Source organism: Amaranthus tricolor, chromosome 17 (genome assembly GCF_026212465.1).
Source record: "Amaranthus tricolor cultivar Red isolate AtriRed21 chromosome 17, ASM2621246v1, whole genome shotgun sequence".
Classification (NCBI taxonomy): Eukaryota; Viridiplantae; Streptophyta; class Magnoliopsida; order Caryophyllales; family Amaranthaceae; genus Amaranthus; species Amaranthus tricolor.
Window position 1 is genome coordinate 7,354,697 of NC_080063.1, and position 26,908 is coordinate 7,381,604.

At 32.6% G+C, this 26,908-nt stretch overlaps 2 protein-coding genes across 4 annotated transcripts; one reads left to right on the top strand and one right to left on the bottom strand.

Moving 5' to 3' along the window:
* Positions 1 to 2,417: 2,417 nt before the first annotated feature.
* LOC130804480 (probable glycosyltransferase At5g03795) lies at positions 2,418 to 7,120 on the top strand. Its single transcript, XM_057668923.1, has 3 exons — positions 2,418 to 2,887; positions 5,170 to 5,758; positions 6,347 to 7,120. The coding sequence occupies exons 1-3, from the start codon at positions 2,515 to 2,517 to the stop codon at positions 6,840 to 6,842; spliced, it is 1,458 nt and encodes a 485-aa protein (XP_057524906.1). The 5' UTR covers positions 2,418 to 2,514; the 3' UTR covers positions 6,843 to 7,120.
* Positions 7,121 to 8,240: 1,120 nt separating this feature from the next.
* LOC130804479 (protein CHUP1, chloroplastic) lies at positions 8,241 to 17,208 on the bottom strand. Of its 3 annotated transcripts, XM_057668922.1 has the most exons (11): positions 16,878 to 17,117; positions 16,032 to 16,108; positions 15,156 to 15,422; positions 14,605 to 14,672; positions 13,743 to 14,483; positions 11,256 to 12,614; positions 11,029 to 11,160; positions 10,098 to 10,279; positions 9,901 to 10,012; positions 9,609 to 9,752; positions 8,241 to 8,743 (listed from the first exon to the last, which is right to left on the bottom strand). In XM_057668922.1, exons 3-11 carry the CDS (start codon positions 15,262 to 15,264, stop codon positions 8,642 to 8,644), a joined length of 2,949 nt encoding a protein of 982 aa, XP_057524905.1. In that variant the 5' UTR covers positions 15,265 to 15,422; positions 16,032 to 16,108; positions 16,878 to 17,117; the 3' UTR covers positions 8,241 to 8,641. The 3 variants fall into 3 exon arrangements, with proteins under 3 accessions (XP_057524905.1, XP_057524903.1, XP_057524904.1); XM_057668920.1 differs by lacking the exon at positions 16,032 to 16,108 and having other exon boundaries at positions 16,878 to 17,208; XM_057668921.1 differs by lacking the exon at positions 16,032 to 16,108 and having other exon boundaries at positions 16,895 to 17,105.
* Positions 17,209 to 26,908: the final 9,700 nt, after the last annotated feature.

Here is a 26,908-nt window from a genome sequence, read left to right on the forward strand (position 1 = left end):
TAATTTTAAAAACTGACAACAAAAAAGTAAAATTAATTTTTCTTATTTTTTATTTTTTGTTTTTAATTTTTCACAAAACTTTTATATATATATATATATATATATATATATATATATATATATATATATATATATATATATATTGCCTTAAATAATGGTAAATTATCTTTATAAAAAATCACTACTTTAAAATTTTTCATATGAAGATAATATTTAAGTTGAATTTTGCTGTTTTTGGTTTCAATTTCCTTATAAGTCATCACAAATAATGAAATATAAAATTACTACTTCGACCAATCACACAATTATAAAAAATGTACGTAGCTATTATATATATGATAAATAACTTGAGGGTGTTTGGTATGTAGTTCATTTTTTTATTTGACTTTTTACTCTTAGCTTGTTGATTGATAAAATAGTTAAAAAATATTCAATAAAGACTTATTAGTTATATGAAAATCTTGTAGGGTATAAATAGGTTGCTTTAGTTGACTTTAAACTTTTGATTTTTTGACCTATTTTTTCTCTAATAAACATTCAATATGAGTATTTACTAATAATAATCTCCTTAACTAAATAGTTGATTATTTATCCAACTATATCTTAAACGTCGATAATTTTTAAAAACAATCAACGCCATCCGTTAATCATACTCCCTCTTATTCTATCTATTAATCCTATTTATTTTTTATCGTTTTTTAATTTGTATTTTATTTTTAATATATAAGTTGAAATATAGTCATGTGAGATCTTATTTGATTTTTCTCAATATAAAGATCATTGATATCAACTTTTATAATTTTTAGTTGAGAACAATTAGAGATATTAAAGGTTAAAATGTAGCTTCGACAAGTGTAAAAAACTAAATGAGACTAATGGGTTGAATATGAGGTACTTCCTCCATTCTGAAATACTTGCAACATTTCAGTTATGGCGCTATTCAAAGTTCAAGTTTAATTTATATATTGCGACTAATGTGTAAATAAAAATATAGTCAAGTGAGATATTGTTTGAATCGTCTAATCACATACTGTTATAATATGAACTTTTTATAATTTTTATATATATAAAATCCAATATATAAATAAACAAAATAATACATTAGACTGTGTAAAAAGTCAAATATAGAAAGCATAATGAAACGCATGTAGTATAAACTAACTAAAAAACCAAGTATCAACCACCATTCGCTAAACACGAGTCAGCGTTAATACAATAATGCAATACTATGGTAGTATACTAAAATGCCAGTATGCCACACTGGCATATATCTTAGAAGAATCTCATAATTTATCAACTTGAGGAATTAAATCAGTGATAATGGCCTGTAGTCTGAAAGGTCCCCCTTACCAACACTTAGGAGAGAGCCCCCTCGCCAAAAATAGATCAGTTCGTCTTATATGAGAGTGAGACCGGCTCATATTATTTGTCTATTTTTTAATTGATTGTTTTAATATTGTAAATGATCATTAAAGGTTATAAGTGATCAATTTAAGACTAAAAAATAATCACTTTAAAATTATCAATGATCACTATAAGACAATAAATGTACATCGAGTCAGCTCAATAAAAATGGTTTTGTTGGAAAATAATCCACTTGTGATCCCACATCAAAAAATTAGCGAAATGTTGGCTAACGTATATATACTTAATAGACTACTTCTCCTAAAGATGAAACCTTATTGGATTTGTGTGTAGTCAACTCTTCTTACATATTCTAATTGAGTATAAGCTCGATAACAAATTTATCAAGTGAAATTGTAATTTGTTAAAAAAAAAGGAAAATTTTCACCATTTTCTATAACATTTCTACTCGTAACATTTTCCGTTTGAATCACCATTTTGACGTTTCTACCCTTATTAAGTGTTGGTTTAGGCCAAATTATAAAGAACAACCAACACTTGTTAACGATAAAAACGTAAAATGGTGGATTAAACAAAATTTGACAAGAATTTAACGGAAAATGCTACAACAATTAGATTAGGCATAAATTAGATGCTACCATGTGAAAAATCATACAAACATGGTCGGTTCTTGGGGCACCCGGGTAGCCGACTGTCTAGGGAGGGCCCCTCGAAATAAGGGGCCTCAAATATTAAATTGTGCTATTCACGTCCAGTTTCGAGCAACACTTTTTAAGTGATTTGTTTGTAAATATTTTTCACAACTGAAATAATATAATATTACAATATATTTTGTCTTGAATTATTTTTCTTAAAGTGAAAAAAATTATATTTTTGATATAATAAAGGGTTTCATTTTAAGTGACATCGAAAAAATAAATAGGGCCTCTAAAATCTTTGCTCCACCCCTGATTACAAAAATATTACCACTGATATTTTGTGAAATTTTGATGCATGTGAAAATTTTCAAATAAAAATAAATGAAAAATCCAAATTTAGTCTACTAAGAGTAAGTCAATGGAATCATGCATGTGCTACACATAATTCCCACATTCAAAACTTGCACGACTCCACTTCTTCTTTCTCCTCCTCTCCGTACACAAGTTAAAGATGGCGCCATGGACGTTGACGCAGTGGTGCGCCTGCATCAACATTCCACGGCGCAAACCAGTGCCTTTATCAATCGTACCCATATGTTTAGCCTGTATCTCTTGTTTTCTTATTCTTCTTTATGTATCTTTTACTTTTGATAACTTATTTCACCTTCCTAATAAATCTATTTCCTTTTCTTCTCCATTAATACCAAAACCCGAGTTTCAGGCTCGTGATCGTGTTGAAATTCTACCTATTACTAATGATCATAACAATGGTAATGATGTGATTTCTTTGTTGTCTAAGGATGCTTTTGAAGATCAAAATGGACCTCCACTTCTTCCTTCTCATCCTATTCTCCATAACAAAACACTTAAACCAATACCTAATGGTTAGTTTTTTTTTTATTTTGCTTTTTTTTTACTCTTTTTCTTAATTTGCTTTTGTGTTCTTTTTATTATCTATCTTTCCTTTTAGATTCTCGAAATTCCATGTTTTAGATATATTTGTTATTGTGTACATCGGAGTAGAAGAGAGAGAGGGAAGTATAATATATATCCTGTCCCATTACACTAATTCATAGCTAAATATTTTTAATTGTGCATAATTAAGAGTTATCGATATGTCACAAAATCAAATGAGACATTTTTACTCTGAATTTAAGATAATAGTTTATAAACTTGAATTTGAGGAGTTATTTACATTATTATTAATTCGTTTTACACGAATTCTTATATGAGACAGTCTCATCATGAAATGTGCCCTTTATATGGGTTGAATATACCAATTAATACAAATTATTAGCATATGAATTTTTTATTTTGATGTCATTTCACTAAGAGACAGTTTCACACAAGATATAGATGTGTTTATTCAAATCATTAGGTAAATTCAAATCAAATCTTGTATGTGTTCATGCTAATTGTACATAAATGTAAATTTATTTTTTAAATTATCTCAAAGTTAAATTCGATTACAAGATCGATTAATATCAAATTATAGCCTTGTGGAATCAGTTTCAGAGGCGAATGTTTTAGACCCGAAATGACCCAACCCGAAAATAATCCGTCCAAAATTAATCCGATCTGTAACTTGTTTGACCGATCATTTTACCGGTTCTAGAAATGCTTTATACTTTCTAAATTTCACTTACTTAGGAGAAAGTCCAAATCCTCTTGATCAAGCTATATGCTGCCTACCACTAGCTCTGTTTCTTAAATTGTTTTCTTGAAAACTATACGAAAATGATCCGCCTGACACGCAAGCTTCGTTTATAAGTAGTCTTCGTTTATTATTAATTATATTCTTCTCTTTGTATTGAATGTTAGTTGTTTATAAATTTTAAAAAATTAAAAGTGTTGATGTTTTTTCTTTGTTTTTATCTAATTAGATAAGTCGATTATTTAAGAAGAGATTTAGTAAAATTATGTTTTGAATGTTGATTATATATTAAAAAAAAAATTGGCCAACAAACTAGAAGTTGAAATATCTTTTTTCAATGTCGTAATTTTAATAAATAATTTCATTAAAATGTTTTATTTTTTCCTTTTATGTAAAATGCTTCAACGAGTTTTTTTCAAATACATTTTTTTTGTTAGCACACAAAATAAGAAAACCATGCGAATTTGGAGTGTATGCAGATACAATATTCTATATTTCTTACCAAACCCATTATATTTTGTGATCGTAGAGGTTGAATAGATCACCTCTACATGCATCTATGTTGTGTTAACTATTAGTTTTCTATAATACATATTACACAATATAATATTAATAAAAATTGTAATCAAATCACCGGGATCATATCTTAGGCAAACTCAGTGCATAGAATCCATGTTCATTAGAGTTGGTTTAGTTGATCTTAGTATAGCTTAATATGGTGATTAGTGTGATTTGAAGTCCTTAATTATGGTTTAATATGTTATGTTTAAAGGAGGGGTAAAATGGTAATTCTAACATATGAATATAAGGCTTTAAAGGAAGAAGTCTCATTTGGAGAGAAGAGTAAGCCGAATCGGCTTTACTCCTGGCCAAAGGGAAGCCGACTCGGCTTTATGGCTGGAAGTATTTCTTGTTCTGTTTTTCGGTTTTCTTGATTAGCCTTAGGATTATATGTAAGTGTTTAGTCCCTATGTAAACACATAAATTCGGTATATTGCTTTTTTAACCTCATTATCTCTCTACATAATTCTCTCTTTACTCTCTATTCTCTTCTTCCTCAATTGTAATCATCATCAAGTTGTATGTCCATTGGAGAACCATTGAAGGAGCAATACGAAATCTAGGCTAAGACAAGGGACGTAGCCCAATTAGGGGTTGCACTTATTCAATTTTGTTTTGGATGTTTGTGTGAGACTTATTTTTGAGACTTTACCTTTGATCCTTTGGGGTTTGGGGGTTAATTTGTTCACTTAAAGAAAAGTTTTAATTCATTGGATTTTTCAAAATACTTAATTGGTAGTAAATAAGAATGAGTCGCTCCTATATTAGGGTTTGAATTCATTTTTTGAGATCCAACGGACTCGAATTTAGATTTGGGTCCAAAAAATTAAGTTAAAATATAGCTGAATGAAATTTTATTTAATTCGACTCAATATAAATTTCATTAATAGTAGGAGTATGAATACAATTTTTCGTTAAGCTAACTCTATGATTTTCTACCTGATCGAACAGGATCGTTTCAACGTAAACGATACAAAATTAATGAAGAAGTTTACCATGACACAAAAATCTTCCTAGCAAGCTACAAGGAGATGAAATCAAGCCTTAAAATCTACATATACCCACATGACAAAAAAGACCCATTTGCTCATGCCCTTCTTCCTACATATGGTTATGAACCAAGTGGTAACTATGCAAGTGAATCCTACTTCAAAAATGTTCTTTACAAGAGCCATTTCATCACCAACGACCCTTCCAAAGCCGACTTCTTTTACTTGCCTTTCTCGATTGCGAGCTTACGACACGATACTAGAATCGGAGTTCATGGGCTACCCGATTTCGTACTAAATTATATGAACAATGTTACGCAAAATTACCCTTATTGGAACCGATCTGGTGGTGCGGATCATTTTTATGCTGCTTGCCATTCCGTTAGTAAGATGGCTACGGATAAGGTTAATCATCTAAAGAGTAATGCTATTCAGGTCGTTTGCTCGTCTAGTTACTTTCTTACCAACTATTATGCTCACAAGGATGTTTGTTTGCCTCAAATTTGGCCTAGGCATGAAGAACCTAAGAGCATTTTCTCCATATCTCAAAGGTAAAGCATTTTAATAGATAGTAATGCTTACATATTGGGCGTATTCGGCATAGCAGTTTGAGTAATTGTTAATGGTTTAATGAGGCTAAAACGTTACTTAATTGAATATCATTATTCGGTAAAGTAACAGTTTAAATAGCATTTAGTAGTACATATAGCTGATTTTCAAACTTTACAACCTATAGCATTCTTGTATCAAAAGTAGCTGCTTAAGATTTTTTTTCTTAACAAATTATATTCCAACAACTATTATATCCGCTATTTTACCTTATAGTATCAAATTATTTTAAAATATTTGACAAACAACTAACCAATTGGAAATATATTGGGTGTGCGCTTTCCTCTTTGCCCTCTCATCGGAGGAGTATGAGTATGATTTGTCCGCTACCTTACCCTATCTTGTGCGAGATACTAAATTTGTAACAACCTGACCGAATGATAAATATGACTATGGTTATGACAAACTACTATAGCTACTTCAAAACCAACAACTACATAGCTGTATTTTTCCGAACATACCCTTATTATAATCACAAAATACTCTTTAAGACTCATCTCAATAACAAATAAACAAATGGTTTTCTACAGGAAAAAACTGGCCTTCTTTGCAGGATCAGGAATTTCGCCACTCCGGAAAACACTAGTCGAAACATGGCGAAACGACAGTGACATAGCAGCACACGGAGGAAGGTTAAAAACACCTTACTCCGAGCACCTACTAGGAAGCAAATACTGCCTGCACGTAAAAGGGTTCGAGGTAAACACAGCTCGAATAGGAGATGCAATGTACTATGGCTGTGTTCCTGTTATTCTAGCAGACTATTATGACCTTCCATTCATGGATATCTTGAATTGGAAGAGCTTCTCTGTGGTGATAACTGCCAATGACATTCCTAACTTGAAGAAAATCTTACAGAGTATAAGCCCTAAGAAATATGCTGCTTTGCAAGCTAATGTTTTGAAGGTGAGGAAGCATTTTAAGTGGAATAATTCTCCAACTGATTTTGATGCATTTTATACTGTCATGTATGAACTTTGGCTTAGAAGAAGCTCCATCAAGGTCATGTCTTTCAAGAGTTCTTGACCTTCACAATTATAGTGTACACACGACAACAGTGCTAAAGACTTAATCCCAAAAAATTACGGTCGACTATATCGTTATGAGATGTGATTAGATTTTACCGAGCTAGTTGTCAAAAACCTACTAGCACTCACGGAGGGAGGTTTTGGAATTATAATGTATATTTCATTATTTTGCTTCATAAGGATACTTCCGTTTTTAGATATGAAGGCATGTTTGTCTTACCAATTACCATATTCATTGATTGAGCATATTTCTATATATTCCCTCTATTTCATTTACTTTATCTCATTTGATTTAGAGACGTTTATCAAGGCTTGAAGTCTTGATATCTCTAATTGTGCATAACTAAAAATTATAAAAATTTATATTAATAATCCTTGTGTTGAGACAAAGTCAATTTAGCTTAGCCCAATTTGATCTAAAGCCAAAGTGAGAAAATTTGAAGTAAATAAGCAAAACTATATAAAAAAATCTCAAAATAAGCATTGGGAAAACTTATTTAACTAAATAAGCACTTTAGTCCAATCCTAAGGTATAGAGTTTGTTCGCTGTTAGTAACAGCGGACAAACACTAAAACTGAGTCAAAATAAGTCAGCCAAGTAATTGCCCATTCTTAATAACATGGGGCGATTGAGTTGACTTTTTATTGACTTTTGAATGTGTAATAGCCCGCTGTTATTAACAGCGAGCGATTGTTTTCCCATATATCTTAACCAATTTTTTTATTCGCATATAGCCTGCTAATACTAACAGCCGATTATTTAAACTGAGTCAAAAAGCTAGTCTAACAATCGTCCACTATTAGGGAAATAAATTTTTTGTATAATTTTGCTTATTTTATTCAAATTTTCATTAAGTGACAAGTGGCCTTCCTAACCCAATTCAATCCCAAAGTTATCAAAACCCAAACATGAACTCAATGAGGTTCCATCCTAAAACAAATTTATATGAAAATTTGAAACAAGTAAGCAAAAAAATCTAAAAAATGCATACAATAGCCAACTTTACAAAATAATTCCCAAGATAAGCAGTTTTTTTCCAAAGTTGTGATTTGTGGCTGCTCATTGTTAATAACAGTGAACAAAGATTGGAGGTCAAAAAAAATCAAAGAGTTTGTTCGCTGTTATTAACTGATTATCTTGAGAAATAGTTTTAAAAGTTGGCTATAATGTGACTTTTTTATATATTTTTGCTTATTCGTTTCAAATTTTCAATTAGTAATTTAGGAGTAGCCCATCAATATTTGTTAATCAACCTTTCTCTAATTTCTCAATGTGAAATCACATGTGGGTTCTTTACCAACATCATTAATAGTGATCAGACTCAAAATTAGTCAAACTCTAAATGATGCTTGAGAGTTATGACTATAGCTGTACTGCTTTAACCAGACAAAACAATGAAGTAGAGATTGGAGATATATTCATTTTTGGCACAATGAAATACACTTTTAAAAAGCAGCTGATGGTCTGAGACACATTTATTCCAGGGCAAATGAAGAGCATAAGCAAGACAAGAGTAAACCTAAGAGGCACTCATTATTGTGATTTTACCTCTTGCTTATGCAAGTACTTCAATTCCGTTTCAGCATGAGATAAACTGATTGTTGTATAAAAATTACTAATATATGCCTGAAGTTTATAAACAAAAATAAAATGTACAAGTGATTGTATATATAGTGTTCGAGGAGAAAAATATACTTCCTCTGGATTTTATTAGTTGCTACAGATAGTCACACCTTGTGAGGAGAAATGTCACTATCTGTAGCAACTAATAAAAACCAGAGAAAGTATAAACGAGACTATTGTATTTGCAAATTACCATCTTCACTCGTTTGTGTATTGGCACGATTTCTCAACTCTTCAAATGCTTTCATGCTTTCAGCATCAAAACCTCCAGCAAACTACAATACACAAGAAAAAAGAAGCATGACTAATGGTCATATAATTATAGATATATTCGGCTAGACAATATCTCATCGAGTTGTTTGGTTGTTTGTAGGGGTGTTCAATGGGGCGGATACAGGCCGGGCCTAAGTGAAAATGGGCCGAGTTGGATAAGGGTCTTTAATATTTAATATGGGCTTTATTTGAGTTGGCCTTCCCGGCCCAGCCCAGCCCGTTTTCATAAATTGAAATTATTATCCCCAAGATCAATTTATAATAATTAAATTATTTTATAATAATTAAATTGTAAAATATTCAAAAATTCCCATTTGCATTGTCATTAATAGTAATTGTAATAGAGCTCTTTTTCAATTTATATAGGCTCGTTTTCGACCCTTATTAGGCTCTTTTATAGCCCGCTCCATTTTAATTGTAGTAGAACCTCCTTTCAGCCCAACCTATTTTCAACCCATCTCTTACAAAACCCTTATTAAAAACGGACCGGATAAGGGTTCAAAATGAGGGTCTGGCCCGTTGAACATCCCTAGTTGTTTGTAATAAATGGTGGGGATGAAGAATGAAAAGTTAGTGTAATTTTAGTGCAAAAATCTCTTGACAAGTTTAATAATCATGTTTGTTCTACTTCAATCATCTCATTTTCTTTATAAAATTTATTCCAATGATTAACATTTGGAGATGTGGTACTGGGTGATAATGGAAAACTGTGAACGCAAAAGTTTTTTATGATCTACGTTTCATCACCGAGTGACATGGTATACTATAAATTAATCCCAATAACATTTAATACCAACAACACGAGGGCCGCTATAGGCAAAACGAAATGACCCACATCAATAGGCTAAAGTAAGAACTTAAAAGTACCTGATGCACACGGAATGCAAACCGAATTCCTTGTAGGAGTATAAATTCTCTATTTGGTTCCTTTTCAGGACCACTGAGTGAATCAAGCTCCATCGTGACACGTTTCATGTACTTCTTTGCTAACTGTACCGATGACAGTTTGATCTGAATACATAAAAAGAATCTATAAATATGGATCCATAATCTTGCTGGATAGGTTAAAATTATATTAGATTTAAAACCAACAAAAATGCTTAGTATCATAATCGAAATAAATAATGTGAGGATTCTGCTTCTGCCATGGAGCCATTACCTTGCCCACAATTCCGGAGTCCATCAACCAATTCACTGGAATTCCGAACTCTCGATATCTTGAAATAGCCATATCTCTTGTGCGCAGCAATGCATACACACTTTGTTCGACCCTGGATCATGAATTAGCTTGCCAACGTTATGCTTTATGTTTTATGTGCAATTTCAACGAGGAAAGATTATTGTACTTGTACTTACTTTTCAAGCAATGAATACATTTTCTTGAGAGCTTTCTCACATGGAATGGAGGCGTCATCTTCATAAGATGAAACTCGCTTTTCCAACTTTGATAAATCTTGATATTCAAAAGCAGCCTCTCTTAATGCATCGGCTTTCCCCTCGGGCCAGTCAAAGTGCTTGAGAACTGCCCTCTCATCGACCTTAACCCAACATCAAGCAAAAATGAGAAACAATTAATTATGTTGGGATAGCACATTAGGAAGGAAAGGAATAGGAGAGGGAGAATGAGAAGGGAGGGAACACGAGGGATGATCGGTGTGTTTTCCTTCCAAATCTCTCCAATGTTGGAAGGATTTGTTTTGTACAAAATGTGGAGGAGTTCTAACCTCAATTCTCTTCCCTTCTCTTTTGGTATCAGATGAAGGAAATACAAACCCTTCATTTCTTTCCCTTTCCATTCCCTCAATTTCTTTCCGTCCAAACATAGCATTATAGCCTGATTTGTTGTCGGTATTAAATGATAATCGAAAGTTACAGCCATTTTAGTAGAAAAATCTCTTGACAAGTTTTAATGGTCATAATATTCCATTTCAATCATCTCATTTTCTACGAAAATCTATTCCGTTGCATAATGAAATATTGTGAACAGAAAAAAAAATTTATAATCAAAGTTTCATCACCATGGGAATGACCTGGTATATTTACAACTTAAGTCAAGACTACATTCAAGTGAATGAGAATGGTAAAAGATAAAAATCAAATCCTTGTTCATGGATGAGTTGTTTTCTTTTCTGCTAGATGTAAACCTTGTAACGATTGATCCCAAATTCAAAATATAATTTAAAATATGACCTCATGGACGTAATCAGTAAGTTTGCCAAGAGGTGCTCATTTATGCATCATGAGTAAAAATGGTCATAACTATAAAGGAAGAGACATTAGGATGTACCAAGAAGGATAGTTCTTCATCTAGCCAGTTCACAAATGCAACTAGATCTTCAATGCTGGTGAATGAAGCTGCTCGGACTTCAGCCGCTAATGACTGAACAAAATCACCTTGAGTTTCTACATCAGCTTTCACCTAATTACACCAATATGAAAGAACAAAAAAAAAATGAGGACCGACCCAATTTCAAAACAAAATACACAACGTAAAATAAGAGTAATTAGACATACTGCTAAGAGGAAGGTGGATCTGTTCTCAATCTCGCCGATCATATTGCTCCTTGCGTTTGCTGTGTTGGAAGTAGTTGATATCAGATTTGTTGTTTCTTTCTTTGATTCGCGTTTCATCAAACTTTGATAGAATTCCACAACTTCAGGAGCTCGGTGAACCTTGTCATCATTTCCAGGCCCTCTTGATAGGCCTCCTGGTGGGGGAGGAGGCGGTGGTGGTGCACCTGGAGGACGGGGCGGTGGAGGAGGAAGTGGTGGGCCCCCAGATGATCCGCCACTGGGCACATTTGCCTTTTCACCAGAAACATTGTTTCCAGATGATTTAGGTGGGGGCCGTGGCACCCTGGGTGGCCTTTTCTCTATTTCCGCAAGTCTCATTTTGCTTACGACAGATGAATCAGCTATTTTACCATCACCAGCTTGCTCACCAGTAGCGCCAGAAACCGGTACCTTCTCCTTTATCAGAGCAAGCTTGGGCGGCAAAGCTACAGATCTATCTCTCACCTTAGACTCGGGCTTCAAACCCGACTTGTCACCAAACTTTTCAGCTCTAGCTTGTTCTGCCTTTTCCTTGATCTTTTTCTCTCTTTCTAATGCCAGCTTATGCCGGTCTTTGTATGCAGGATACTTTTCATCTAAGGATCCATCGACTGATTTCGACATTAGCTGGAATGAGGCAGCCACTGTGTTTAACGAATCAGAGGATGCAACCTGTGTATTAATCCGAAGGAGATCCGGAGAGTCATATCCATCCGTATCCTGTTCTGCCTTCCCAAACGAAGTTATTGCAACACTGTCACCCGCGTTTCGTAACATCATTGATTCAAGTGGGCCCCTTGCCCTCTGACTCATACTAGCCCTACTTATTGGAGACCCCCCGGAGAAAGATCTAGATGGTGACGACATAGTGCTTGAATCATCCTTGCTTTTACCCCATCTCTTTAACTTTTGAATTATACTCTGCCTCCTACTAAGACTGCTGTATTTACTCATGGAACTGTCAATTGAAGCATTGTCAAAGTCCTCACTTCCCGGTGAAGAAACTTGAGAGAAATTGCTTTCTATATCCGTGTCTCCTTGTCCGCGTTCTGAGCCTGCATATTCTAACAAGAGTTGTTTGGCCTTCTCTTGAGATCTCGGGCTTAAATTCTTGTTCAGCTCACGAGCGGACATTTTCCCAGCAGGTGTCTGATAATCTTTGAGTTCATGTCTTAAGCATGCATTCACCCACCGTAGGTAGACCAACTCTTCAACTTCACTGAACCGGTTCATTTGAAGTCCTTCAACCTGCTTTTGCAAGTCTTCATTCACATGCTTTAACTCATTGACTTCCTCTCTAACTTTGGCAACCATTTCAGTCTACAAAAGTATAGAATAGAATAAAAATACGAATAACTAATAATTGATTACTATCGTACTAAGAAGCATAGAGTAAAAATGCGGTAACGGTCGCGATTGCGATAATAAAACGGTAATGTAGTAACGGGAGTGATGCGTTTATCGTAACGCCTAAATATCAGTCAAATCCAAAAGATATCCCTTGCTACGGCCAAAAATGCTTTTTTTTACACCTTTACAACGCGGGAAATTTCGGTTCGTTGTTTTAAAAAACCTTAATCGGAAGTTCATTTTTTCATCATGTGAATATATCTGTAGAAAAGAATAATTTACACATGTAGTGAATTGATATCCAATGATCATTGTTATTATTTTCACTACTCCTTTGACCCCCTAAAATTGCTCGTGAAGGAGAAAGTGGATATTTAGTAGGGTGTGTAGGTAAGGTCATGTCCTTTAGAAGACTAATTGTAGGTTTTAGTGAGGTATTGTAGGAAAGGAAAGTTAATAAAGAAAATCATGTGGAACGGACCGAAATGGTATATGGAGTAGAATCAGGGGGCGGAGAGAATATAAATTATCCGTTTCTTGAGATTGGCATTCCAAGGATTCACACTAGAGCATAGAGTAAAAACAAGGTCACATTACATTGCATTGGCTGCGTTATAAAGGTTTTCAAAATAAATGAACTGATATTTTCCACGTTGTAAAAGTGTAAAACATGCGTTTCGGGCTGTATCAAGGGATATTTTATGATAACCGCATCACTCTGTTATCGTATCAACGTTTCATTACCGCGACAACCTTTATCGCATTTTTATACTATGCTCTTGAGTTATTAAGCATGATGCCCTTGAGTTATTAAGCATGATGGCAAACACATGAGAAATTATAAGTCTACTACCAGCATGAAAACTTTATACTAAGCTACAACAACAACAATGTCAAAACCTTAATCCCAAAAGGGTGGTGTCGGTTACATGAACCAACATATCATTCTAGTAATCATCCACATATCGAATTCTTCTCTAATCTAGATTAAATTAGTAGGAGCATTTTAAACATAATATAGTAGGCAAAGATAATTTTCAAGGTGAAACAATAGCATGCCTCTATTACTGTAAAACATGTCGAAAATCCATTCCTTACCTCGGTCATGTCAGAAAGTACAGCTGCTTTGCCTTCAGCAGCTTCTAATTTGATCAACAAGTCCCGCTTTTCATGTTGAAGCTCGATGTTTTTCCTCTTAAGTTCGGCAACATCCATCTCCAATTGCTTAACAGCTTTAAGTTTCTTATCAACTTCATTATCTTTCTTGTAGGCCTCTTCCTCCTTAGATTGTAAACCACTGACTTGCTGTTTCAGCAGCAAAAGTTGACCTTTCGTCTGATTCGCTTCAAGCTGAATTTGCCGTTGCAGCTCTTTAATTTTCCTCCTTGCTAAATCAAGCTCCTTCCGAGCTGAAACTCCTATCTCGATCTCTTCTTCAAGCTTTTTTCTTTCGGCTTGTAGAGAGTTTATGTTAACCTTCAACATATCAATCTCGACGGTCTTGATTTTGAGCTGTCGCTGGAGCTCCAATATGTCCGACTCCTGTTCCTTTAAACCATAATATTCTAGAAGTTCCCCTTCTAGTCTTACTTCTCTTTCCTCTAGTTCCTTTACTAGGTTGCGCAATCGTTCTAGTTCACTTGCATTATTTGCCATCTCTTCATCGTAAACTCTCTGACGATCAGCCCTAGCACTTTTCTCAGCGTCTGGTACGGGAAAATCAATCTGCGCAGACAAGAGCTCTTCAAATTCTTCCTCCCCAATGTCAAATGCGTCGAGTATGGGAGGGTTTATTTCCCCGCTAATTAGTTTAACCTCTTCTTTTTCCTCTTCTTGCTCCTGCATGAAAAATGCCACTAATTTATCGAACAAACTCCCATAATTTCTAATACTTACACATGATATGAGGAACCTCAAAAGTAATGAATCTACTTGGGTTGTTGTAGACTGCAATATTTACCTTCTCATTGCTACCATCATTTGGATTTGAGTCATTCCGATCTTGCTCCGCGGTCGCTTCATCATATTCTAATGTTAAAAAGTTGCATTAGAATTATAGCACTAGTCATCAATATTCAATTACCCCAATGCCATTAAATGGCTCCCACCTAAGCAGGTTTGGGAGTGTCAAAAGTACACGACCTGACTCTTGACAGTATTCCAATTCACCTTGGTAGCAAATATCATATGCAACTTTACATAAGAAGTTGCATCAGAATTATAGCATTAGTCAACAATATTCCATTACCCTAATGCTATAAATGGCTCCCACCTAAGCAGGGTTTGGGGGAGTCAAATATACACAATCTGACCCTTGTTAGTATTCCGATTCACATCGATAGCAAATATCATAAGCAACTTTACATAAATTAAAAGTGCACATGATTAATAAGCCATCTTAACATGTCCATTATAATTCAAAACCAAACAATTATAAATCTTTGAACTATCGAAACAAGGACATAAGATTTATAAAGTAACTCAAACAGAGTATAATCTAATCCCAAGTACCTGAATGTTTAAGTGAGGAACCTCCTGGCTTTGAAGCCCTGACATTAATTTGCCTAACAGTGTAGGCTGCAAGGGAAACACCGACCAACAAGCCTAACCTAACTATCATGTAGATATAATTGGAAGTAAACTGCTATTCTTCCAATCAAGTGATAAGGCAAAGAGCCAAATACTAAATAACCCATCATCCATCTTCTCTTAAACCCATATTGAAAGCTACTTATTCAACCCACATGTAAAGTAAGTAATCAAGCCCAAATGATAAATCTGCAAAACACAGTATGCAATCAATTGAAAGTTATTCGAAAGCGCCAGAGCTAGAGACTAGAAATTTGAAATGAGGGGGTTTCAAATTTAAGCTCGAAAACATCATTGAATGTTTCAAATTAAAGTGAACATTGTAAAGTAGCATGTAACAAATCAGAATCAGTGTTACATGTTTTGCTAATCACATCGCGAATCAAAAAAAGCAAAGCTATTTTGAAACATTTTGAGCAAATCTCAAATTCAAAAGGCAAGCTAACTAACGAATTATGTTTCCCTGATATGAATTTAAAAAATGAACCAACTTTTGTATAAAATCAAAAGTTCATGTGAGATTTACAACATCAAATAATGACTTACATCCTTACATGATTTCCTTCAAAAAAGAACCATTTTGTAAGCTCAATGGTATATGATAAAGCACAGCAAACAATAAAAGTCCCATTTGAAGACATCAAAATTCTAAGAGTCAAGTAATCACAACAATACCAAAGACTTTAATACCAACAGATTGGATCGGCTACATAAACCAATAGATCGATTGATTTAATTCCAACGGTAATCTACATAAATTATTCTTTTGCATTCATTTCGAATATCGATCATCTCAACCTGTAAGTCTAACTTCCTCATACTCCTACTCCGAACCTCATGTCATTCTCCGTCTTCCTTGCCCTGTTTTTAAGTCCCTACATTCCAATTTTCTAAAGCTTTTAGGCGCTGTTTGGTTTGCTAAAATTACAAAAGAAGCGGAAACAAATAACAAATACCGTTTCCACTTGCTTGTTTGATATGGAAAGTAAGGTAATTGGAAATCATGGGGTATTTGAATCTATTACATTGTTACTACCCATTAAGAAGTGGAAACAAAAATACTTCATCTCCCTTAATTTAAAAAAGTTGAGATACACTCATCCAACTTGTTTGTGGACAAAGCTTGGAGCAATAACTTGTTTCTATTACTTAGCCTTAAGCCAAACGAGTTATTAATGTAATGGTAACTATTTCCATTTCCATATCTCATTTGTTACCATTCCCTTTCGATTTCATGACAAACACCCAACAGCCCCTTGATGTTAAGTAAATCAACAAAACAAGCATACAAACAAATTTATTTACAATAACAAAAATTGGTTCGATTACACAATCAAAAGCAGTTGAATACTTCTAAGTTGAATGTTTTTCTTCACTTAATATATTCCCAGAAGATATTATCAAAAAAAATATGTTTCCCAGAAGATGTTTCACTCTTATTTCTATATATAGATGAAAAAAACAATTAAAACTACAAATTATAGCACAAAGCAATTGAAATATGCAGAGTTATTCATCAAAAAAAAAATTCCTCAATAGAACATTTCATTCATCTTACTTAATTGCAACTAAAATTTCACATTCAAAATTTAAAAAACTCAATACAATCAAAAGAAAATAAACAGAAAGTAAAGGGAACATTACCCAAAATGAGTTCAAACCTTTGAAGGGGAAGATTCTAACAAGGGTATTTCCTCTTTTTCTGGGTTTAAAAAGTTGAGAACTTTGAACTTTTGGGTTTTATTTTTCTGGGTTTGTGTAGAACAATTTCCTTACTGTAAATGATCCAGAAATTGGTACCTACAATAGCAAAGTGGATGATGCAAAGGAAGGAAAATGCAATATTTGTCTCATTGTGTGTAGTAATGATGAGATAAGACATTCACAGCACTGTGAGGCAGCAATTTGAAGAAGTATACATCAGCACAATTTGTGGCAATTAGCTTTACCAATATAGCTTCACTCAGCCCAATAAACATTAATATCTATTTACTGTATTCTTAATGCCTATATATATTATTTTTAATATCTATTTAAAATATATTAGATGTCAATTTATATTATTTTTAATGCCTACTTACAATATTTTTAAAAAATATATAATGAACCGGCCTATCTAGAGATAAATATTTTCTCACGAAAATTTGTATTACCTATATTATCCTTCTATTCATACAAAATGTGGAGTGTTTTACCCAACAACTAGAATTATAGGGTTTGATGCTTTGTTGGCCTGAGAAAGTGGGCTACAAAAGTCACTAAATAATGACAAGTATGCAAACTAGGTGACATTGACTTGGTACTTCTCCACCACAAGTTAAGTCTACCAATACCATTGCCTATTGCCTACTATTTCTTTTTATTTATTTATTATTTTAGAAATTGTGTAGCAAATTAGTAAATTATCTTAGGAAAAGGTTTATAAATAAACATACTATTGTTTGGGTTAAAGGTATTTGAAATATGCTATTGGGTATAAAATTTTGTGATTTGATTTTAAAAACGAAAAAATTGTCAAAAATAATTGAAGTTTTCTATTATTCGTTATGAATAATTTCATCTATTAATTATTTGCTAATAATTTTATTTTTAGTATGTATTTGTTCCTTGCATACCTAGTGTGGGAATAGAGGTGTGGGGATGTGGTGGTTCAGGAGTAGAATTGTGGTGGTTCAAATCATTGAGTTTGTTGGGAGCATATACATAGCAAAGATTGGATTATAAAATAACAATTCAAAAGTGTGATTATTCGCAGCGGATGAGTAAAAGGTTATATTATTTTCGATAATTTTTCCTAAATACTGTCTATATAGGACTAGGAGCGGAGAATTCGAGTAAAAATGAAGCAAATAATTTAAACTAAAATTGTTTGCATTTAATGGTAAAATCACTAGTATTTTCAGCTATTTTTAAAAGATACTAATATTGTGAACGATTTTAATTTTAACCACCAACATTCTCAAAGCTATTATTTTGAAATCTTTAAGAACCTCAACCGTTTACATATCCTTAGTTATAATCAAAATCCGGCTTGAGAAAGCCTAAAAATTTAACAATTTATAGGTGCACAAAACTCAACATATAATGTTGAGAATTTCACAATTTATAAGTATGTCTTAAAGTGCAAAAACAATGCTATAAAGTTACAAAAACAAAGTTTAGAAACTAATGCCTACAAAGTTGCATTAGTCCAAGTGAATATAAGATTTAGGGGAATTGGGGAGATGATGAGTAGTAATAGGGAAAGGAGGCAAATTTGATTTTAATTTTTGAACATTAAAAAAATAAGATAAAATACAATAAGAAAAGAGAAAGAAAAGAAAATTATACAACTAAAAAGAAACATAGTTTATCCTTATCCTTCAAACCATTTATTCAACTAAATTTATATTTAGACCCAAAATAAATCATATTCTTAATATTTATTTTCAATTTTCTATTTCAAAATAATTATTTTCCCAAATGTTAGAGGGACAGACTAAAAAATATTATATTCTTCATAAGTGAGAATGTAGATAGTAAAAATGGTGGTATCATATTCAAAAATAATGAAATAATACAAATTATTAGAACATACTAAAATAAAAATGAGACACAAAAAGTGTAATGAAAGGGTACATATTAATAACTTTTTTTTTTTGAAAATTTCACATATCATCTTCTAAACACTATATCACCTGAAATTATATTGGTGAATTTAATCTAATTACATGTGTATCATCATTTATTAAAATCTGTCAATAGTTACCTTAAATATAGCTGAATAAGGTATATTACATTACATCATATCATCATATAATATTCACCACAAAAAAATCTCTTTATCAACTAACTAAAATATCGAAAATCAGTCCATATGGACTAATTTTGACTAATTTAAATAGTCGGAATAAATGTAGACCTCATTTCATTTTAGTAGCAAATCAGTCCAAATTACCGACTAACATCTAACCGTCAGAAAGTTTAATTGTAATTTTCGACTTTTAAGTTAGTCAGAAATCAATACGAAATTTTCGACTATTTTTCGACTAATAAATATTCTGAAAGTCTTTTTTCAAGACTTTCAACCCATATTGAAAGAAAAATAAAAAACTCGGACCATTTTTTCTACCATATCCTAGTAACATGTTGACCGGAAATTAAAAAACTATTTTAAAAAAATTAAAACCTATATCCGAAATCTGTTTTCGAAACTCAAATGTTGATCTAATTCCTCACACATATGAAACTAACAAAGTTTCAATATTAGACCAACATTAAGGGAATCAAACGACACACATGTTATTTAGTGATTTTTGTTGTGTTGTCAACTTGTCATTATGCTTATTGATTTATGACTCATACTTGAATGCTTATAATTTACTCGATCCGTTTTAATATATTATTCTCAAATAAAATTTACAAACTTAAGCGTCAAACTTTGTTATGAATTTTTATCGATTTATATAAAAAACATATTTTTGTGAAATCTTGATATATTTCTTTTAATATGCTTTTTTAATTTCAACTTTTTAGAATTATTGAAATCACACAGAAGATCAAATAAGAATAGAGGGAGTAATATTTAAATGTAAAAAATATTTATGTAGTATACTTTTATTTAATATTTATAATAATAATAATAATAATAATAATAATAATAATTATTATTATTATTATTATTATTATTATCATCATCATCATCATCATCATTATTATTATTATTATTTGTGTTTGATGGTTAAGCTTATGTGATAAGATGCAAGCTTGCGAAGTTAGTTTCAATTTCACTTGGTGCTATTTGTTACAAGAACTTCTCTTAATCTTTCTCGAGTCAAGGGACTCTTTGGCCGTGTTCTCCTCTATGGGTATGAGTTGCCGCATTAGCTTCCTTCCCTTCACATACCCTAATCAATCTATTGGCGGGATACATTGGATATGACGATTATTATTATTATTATTATTATTATTATTATTATTATTATTATTATTATTATTATTATTATTATTATTATTATTATTATTAGTGTTATATTAGTAAAATAATATTTTCTTAATGTAGTATTAATATAGTATTAGTCGTATTATTATTATATTAGTTGTATTAGTGTGGTATCAGTAGCATTAGTGTACTACAGTATATTATTAGTCGCATTTGTTGGACATTTAGAGTATATAAAGACCTAGTGTGTGTGTATATATATATATATACACACACACACTAAGTATAGTAGCGGGACAATGTGCAATATATAACAAGTCCAAAATCTATCTATAACTATTACTAAAATAAAACACAGCTGACATTATTGCAATTTAATATTGCTTATGTGCCACAACCTCGACAAAAAATTTTCCTCCAAAATGCAATGATGATGTTATTGTTATTATGACTAATATTTATATTTTTTGACTTTATTACTTTCTAATAACTATGATTGTAATATTATCCATATTGATTGATTTTATATTTTTTAGGTCATATTATTTAATGTATAAGAAAATTGTATATTTTATTTATTTTTTTCAATTATTTATAAAATCTTATTAATTTAATTTATTAAATGATTATTATTTAATTAGTGTATTGGATGTTTTGAGATAGTTAAAAGATAATATACTTTTATTAGGATTTATTATTTATACTATTGGTTACTCAAATGTAATGTTTAATTCTAGGAAAAATTACCCTGAATAATACGAACTTTCACTGATTTTCCTACAATAATACGAACTTTCAATTAACCATGAATAATACGAACTTTGATACTTTTTTCCCGCTGGCATAACAGTTTACCTGTTACCGGTAAACTTGCATATTTCCTTTAAAATCCTTTTTTTTTGCTGATGAAATTTATTAAACAAACAGAACCTCTTCTCATTCCAGAGCTCATGAACCTTACTAACGAAACAGAGCTCATCTTCCTCACGCATAGCATTCCACATTCATCTTCCTCACGCAGCGAAAATTAGGGCTTGTTCTTCATTCATCTTCTTCTCATTCATGGTAAGTTAATTCTTCTCATTCATGGTAAGTTAATTCTTCTCAATTGCAATATAAATCCCTAAATTTGGTTTTAATACCAAAAATTAGGGCTTGTAACCATTTAGGCGAAAATGAATGAAATTTTTTGTCCATTTACTCGAAAATGGATTGATTTTTGTATCTATTTTGTTAATCCATACATGATTATTGTTTGATGTTGATTAAAAACGTTTATGCCTTTGAAAATGGATGTAATTTAGTGTTTTTTTGCTTGTTTTTAGGCTAATTTGAATGAATCAATTACTTTGAAGTTTTGGTACGATGGGGTATTAGAAAAAGGAGTTGTGGGCTTTGAGTATGTGTATGGTATATGTAAAACCATCTCCATAGACGTAGATAAGATGTCATTTTTTGAGTTAGAAGGAATTGTAAGGAGGATCTTGGGGTAAAACATGAGTTTTGTCTTTGGTATCAATTACCTAATGCTGTTAGCTTTTTGGAAGGGTTAAAGAGAGTTACCGATGATATTTGTGTTGGGAAAATGACTGAAATAGCTGTTGAAAATAGAGCATTATCTGTGTATGTAGTTAATGATTTGGATAATGAGATGTTGGTTCTAGAAATATCAAAAAGTGGTACTAAAGGTAGTGAAGTTTTGTCCACTGTTGGGAATAGGAAAAAGTTGACTCCTAAGAGAGCATCTAAGGCAAAACAAGCCCTTAGTGAAAGTTCCGTACCTCTTGAATATGATTTTTCTGAAGATGAGCCACATTTTGGTATTAGTGCTGAGGTAAGTGATGAAGATGCATCTGAGGATGATGATTCTGATTATGAGCTATCGTATGAGGATGAAGATGAGGATGAAATTTCGGAGGAGCTTGTGCATAGTCAAGATTTCTCATTGTCATTCGAAGAAGTAGAGCAAGGGGGTGATTCTGAGTATGAACATAGTAATGATGAATATGAGGATGCTACTACCGATTTTAGGAGGTTCAAATGGATTGTTGGGCAAGTTTTTAGCACCCCAGTTGAATTTAAGGAGGCGGTAAGAAAATATGCAATTCATCAGGGAAGGAATGTAAAATTTTATTTGAGTGACAAGTCTAAATTGAATAAGCTTGGTGTAAGGTGTGTTGATGGTTGTCCCTTTAAGCTTTACGCCAGTTGGGATAAAAAAAGAGCTTCCTTTATTGTCAAGAAAGTTAATGGTGATGTAACATCTCGGAATAACTCGGATCGTACGAAAAGAGAAGATGACCTTTTAAAAACAAGTATATATCGTCCGAGTCAAACCAGGATGTTAGAAGGCAGTTAAAAACGGATTTGAAATTAAGGGAAGCTTGCGGATCGAGTTTTATTAGCGTTATTAAGAACTACTAGATAATAAGGAATTCTTAGCAGCGGATAAGAACGAAAAGTTAAATCTACTTATTACAACTTGAGAACGAAAATCGCCTCATAAAAACCAAACGTTCTTCAAACTTAACTAGAAATTCTAATGATTTATTTCTTATCAAACTTCTATATTCTAAGGATTTATTTCTTCGAGGGTCAATCCTCACTCCCCAGACCTGCAACTTAACTTACTGCTAGTCATTGCCCAGATAGGAAACAACATCATCGCAGGGTCGTTAAGACCAAAAGTACACGTCAACAAACGTCGCATACCAAATAAATAATAACACAAGAGAAAGTTTTAATTTAATAGCTGACAATTCACAGCACCGTACGCTTCGATCATGCTTATTAAGAATAATTATTTTCATGTAAAGATTAGTCAGCCATACTGCTGTACTATCCAGCCATACTGTCGTTACACTCCAAACTCCATAAGTGAGACAATACATTAGGGGGAGCTAACCCCTAAGCAAGTCTCTACCATAGACACTCGCCTTACTTCGGTGCCTATGGTTAAGTATGCATACCCCCGCGGTGGCTCATAATGCCCTCATATACCGCGAGTAATTCATTTCCACCAATTGACGTCATACTACGTCCACTTTAAAGTTAGTGAGGTCATACTACCTCTGCTTATCAAAACAATGTATAAAAATTATTGATTCGAAAGATAACATTATCCGTACTATATATCCATGCTTTACTTTTGTATACCATTATTATATGATACATCGGACTAATGCGAACCACGCTGCGTGTACATACCTTAAGCAAGATAACCAACTCACAAGCGTCTTAATCAATTCCCGGTCACGAATCGACTTCCTACAAGGTTCAATCGTATTCGGGAAATAAGCACACATACACATTTTCCTCAAATCATCCATAACACACATATACAATCACATCCATACCTAGAATACTACACACAACGTGAACATCCATCACATACTATAACATGGTAAATACACAAAACAGGACAGCCTATACAATCTGTCCAGAAACTCAACTTAAAACTGTCAAATTAAAAATCTGACTTCACCGTTGCGTCCGGAAGGCGTCAAAACCCCCGGGTACCAATTTTCATAATTTATAACATAGTATAAGTATTTTTAACTTAATTTCAAAGCCAAAAAATGTTCCAAAAACACATTTTTTCACCATTTTCAAAACCTACGGGATTTTGTCATTCCATTTTTTTTTTATCACAAAAATATAAATATCAATGCTTTATTTCCTATTAAATCTAAACAACAAAATTTACATAAAAATAAATTTTAATGAATTATTATTATTTTTTATAATTCTTTTTACACAATTGTATACACACATACACATCACATATTTACATGTATATTTTTTTTTCTACCAACATTATAAATCCCTTCTACTAATCAATAAAAATAAATAAATAAATTCTTAACACCACATACATTTTTTTTTTCTATGAACATCCATTTATATATATATATATATATATATATATATATATATATATATATATATATATATATATATATATATATATATATATATATATATATATATATATATATATTTTCAATCATCCATCAAACAATTTCTTCACACATATGTAAACATATCCAAATCCCTAAAAAAAACATACATTAATTTAGATAGAAAATACATCATACTTTCACACATGAATTTTTAAATCATGAACAAATCATAACTACAAAATAACACATATAAAAAATCATAGAAATTTAAATTAAACTTAAAAATAAAAACTAGATTAAGAATTACTCACAATTGCTCAAGAATAAAACACCAAAATTGATGAATCAATGGAGGATTAGGCGTGAGGTTTTTTGAGGGTTTTGGGAGTGTTTTCTTACTTGCAATGGCTTGGAATGAAAGGATGTAAGGAAAATTAGGAGATGGAGGGAATAAGGCAATTAAGGAAAATTAAGACAATACTTATGGAAGGCAATAACTCCTAAATCTTTTAATATTCCTAAGAAGTTACTAAACTCCCATCCTTACTCCATATGGCCGGCCATCCATTCAACTTCCCATTCATTTTTTTTTTTTGAAATTAAGATAGGTTAGGAAAAAGGTTTGAACTTAAAATGGTTTAAATTGCCTAAAAAGTTGAAGTCTCATGATCTAACCTACTAACAAAATAAATAATTTAATATAATTTAATAAATAATATATTCTTCTAAAAAGAATAATAATAATAATATTACTAGCAAACCATTTAATATATCGGAAAATATCGGGGTGTTACAGGTGATCACACTTGTCAAAGAAACATGGATTCTAATCGACAATTCAAAGCTTCTTGGTGTGCAGATCAGTTACTTGATTTATTCAAGTCAAGGCCACACATTCCTTCTGCAGAACTAGTTGATATTGTTAGGAAACAATTTCAAATTATCATTAGTAGGGGCTTTGCATACAAGATTAAGTATGCTGCACATAGGAGGTTACATGGATCCATGAAACAACATTATCAGAAGCTCATGAGTTATGTTGGGGTTTTAGAACGAAGTAACCCTAATAGCCACTTCGTTGTTGTTACCGATCCAAGCACAAATCCACCCACATTTCAGAGGCTTTTTGTTTGCTTTGAAGGGATTAAAGATGGTTGGGTTGATGGGTGCAAGAAAATATTGTGCATTGATGGTTGTTTTCTTAAAACATTCTTGGGAGGAATGCTATTAAGTGCAGTTGGGAGAGACCCTAACGAGCAAATATATCCATTGGCGTGGGCTGTTGTTGAGGGTGAAAACAATGAATCATGGCAATGGTTCATTTCTGAATTGAAGAAGTGTGTGCCTCATGATAATGGTAAAGACTGGATATTAATATCAGATGAACACCAGGTATACACCCTTCCTTACTGATTTAGCTATTTTGTATTTAGTATACTGTGCTGGATTTAGCTGGATTTAGTTGTATTTAGTATACTGCATTCTACATTGTGCGTTCTGCATTCTCAATACACACTGCATTCTCGTGAAAATGATAAACATGTTGCATTCTCAATTGATGAACCCCATATCAGAAATCAGAAACACACTGCAATCTGAACTATGCATTCAGCATTTGCATTCAGCATTGTACACAGCATTCTGAACTATGCATTCTGCATTTTGCATTCAACATTGATTAGCATTGTACACTGCAATCTGAATTGTGCATTATGTATTCAACATTGAAAATGATGTTCATGAAACATGAAACATGAAAATGTGCTGTGCTGAAACATGAAACATGAAAACATGAAACATGAAACATTGAAAATGATGTTCATTTCTGCATTGTACATTCTGTGATACTGTGCTGGAACATTATGCATTGTACATTCTGTGATACTGTGCTGGAACATTCTGCATTGTACATTCTGTGATGTGAAGCCCATATCAGAACATTCTGTATTCTGCAATAATTCACTTATATCCTGTACAGAGCATTTTGAGGGCAGTCCAGCTGGAGCTTCCAAAAGCAGAACATAGGCATTGTGCTAGGCACATCTACGCAAATTGGAACAAGTCGTTCAAAGGACAAGAGTTGAAATTACTGTTTTGGAGATGTGTCAAAGCATACAACTTGGCTGATTTTGAGGAAGCAATTACGGAGATGGAGGATGTTAATCCGGTTGCTGTTGATGCCTTTAGGAAATGTGGTCCACACTTGTTTTGTAGATCTTTTGTCAAACTAGACGGCAAGTGTGATGTTATTTTGAGCAATATGGTAGAAACTTTTAATAATTACATCATGAATGCTAGATCCCATCATTTAATAGATATGCTTGAAGAAATTAGAACAATGCTAATGAAGAGGATGGCAAATAAAAAGGAAGAGGCATTGAAGAAGTGGAAGGGTTTGTTATGTCCCAAAGTACAAAAAATGTTAGACTCAGAGAAGCAAGAAGCAGCTAAGTGCACTGTCATTCCTTCAACATCAACGCGTTTCCAAGTAGCCTATTGTATGGATGTTTTAGAGGTTGATATTGAAAATAGAACTTGTACTTGCAAGAAATGGGATTTAAGAGGGATTCCATGTTGTCATGCAGTTGCATCTATTTTTTACTTGCACAAGGAGGTTGAGTCATTTGTTGATCAGTGCTACACTAGACAGGCTTATTTGAGAGCATATGAAGGAAGCATCAATCCTTGTATTGGCGAGAGGTATTGGCCTAAAATTGACAAACCGATCGATCCTCCTCCAATTAAGATTGGTCCGGGTAGACCACAAAAAAACAGAATTAAGGATCCGCATGAAGATCCTAAAAAACCGGGAAAGCTCTCAAGACACGGGGTTCAAATGACATGTGGCATTT

Excerpts from the sequence above, each read along its gene's own strand:
- LOC130804480 (XM_057668923.1), top strand. The coding sequence starts at position 2,515 with ATGGCGCCATGGACGTTGACGCAGTGGTGCGCCTGCATCAACATTCCA. Across the intron at positions 2,888-5,169 it reads ACTTAAACCAATACCTAATG|GATCGTTTCAACGTAAACGA; the intron begins GTTAGTTTTTTT and ends CTGATCGAACAG. Across the intron at positions 5,759-6,346 it reads ATTTTCTCCATATCTCAAAG|GAAAAAACTGGCCTTCTTTG; the intron begins GTAAAGCATTTT and ends GGTTTTCTACAG.
- LOC130804479 (XM_057668920.1), bottom strand. The coding sequence starts at position 15,264 with ATGATAGTTAGGTTAGGCTTGTTGGTCGGTGTTTCCCTTGCAGCCTAC. Across the intron at positions 12,615-13,742 it reads TACTTTCTGACATGACCGAG|ACTGAAATGGTTGCCAAAGT; the intron begins GTAAGGAATGGA and ends ATACTTTTGTAG. Across the intron at positions 9,753-9,900 it reads ACTCCGGAATTGTGGGCAAG|ATCAAACTGTCATCGGTACA; the intron begins GTAATGGCTCCA and ends TTATGTATTCAG.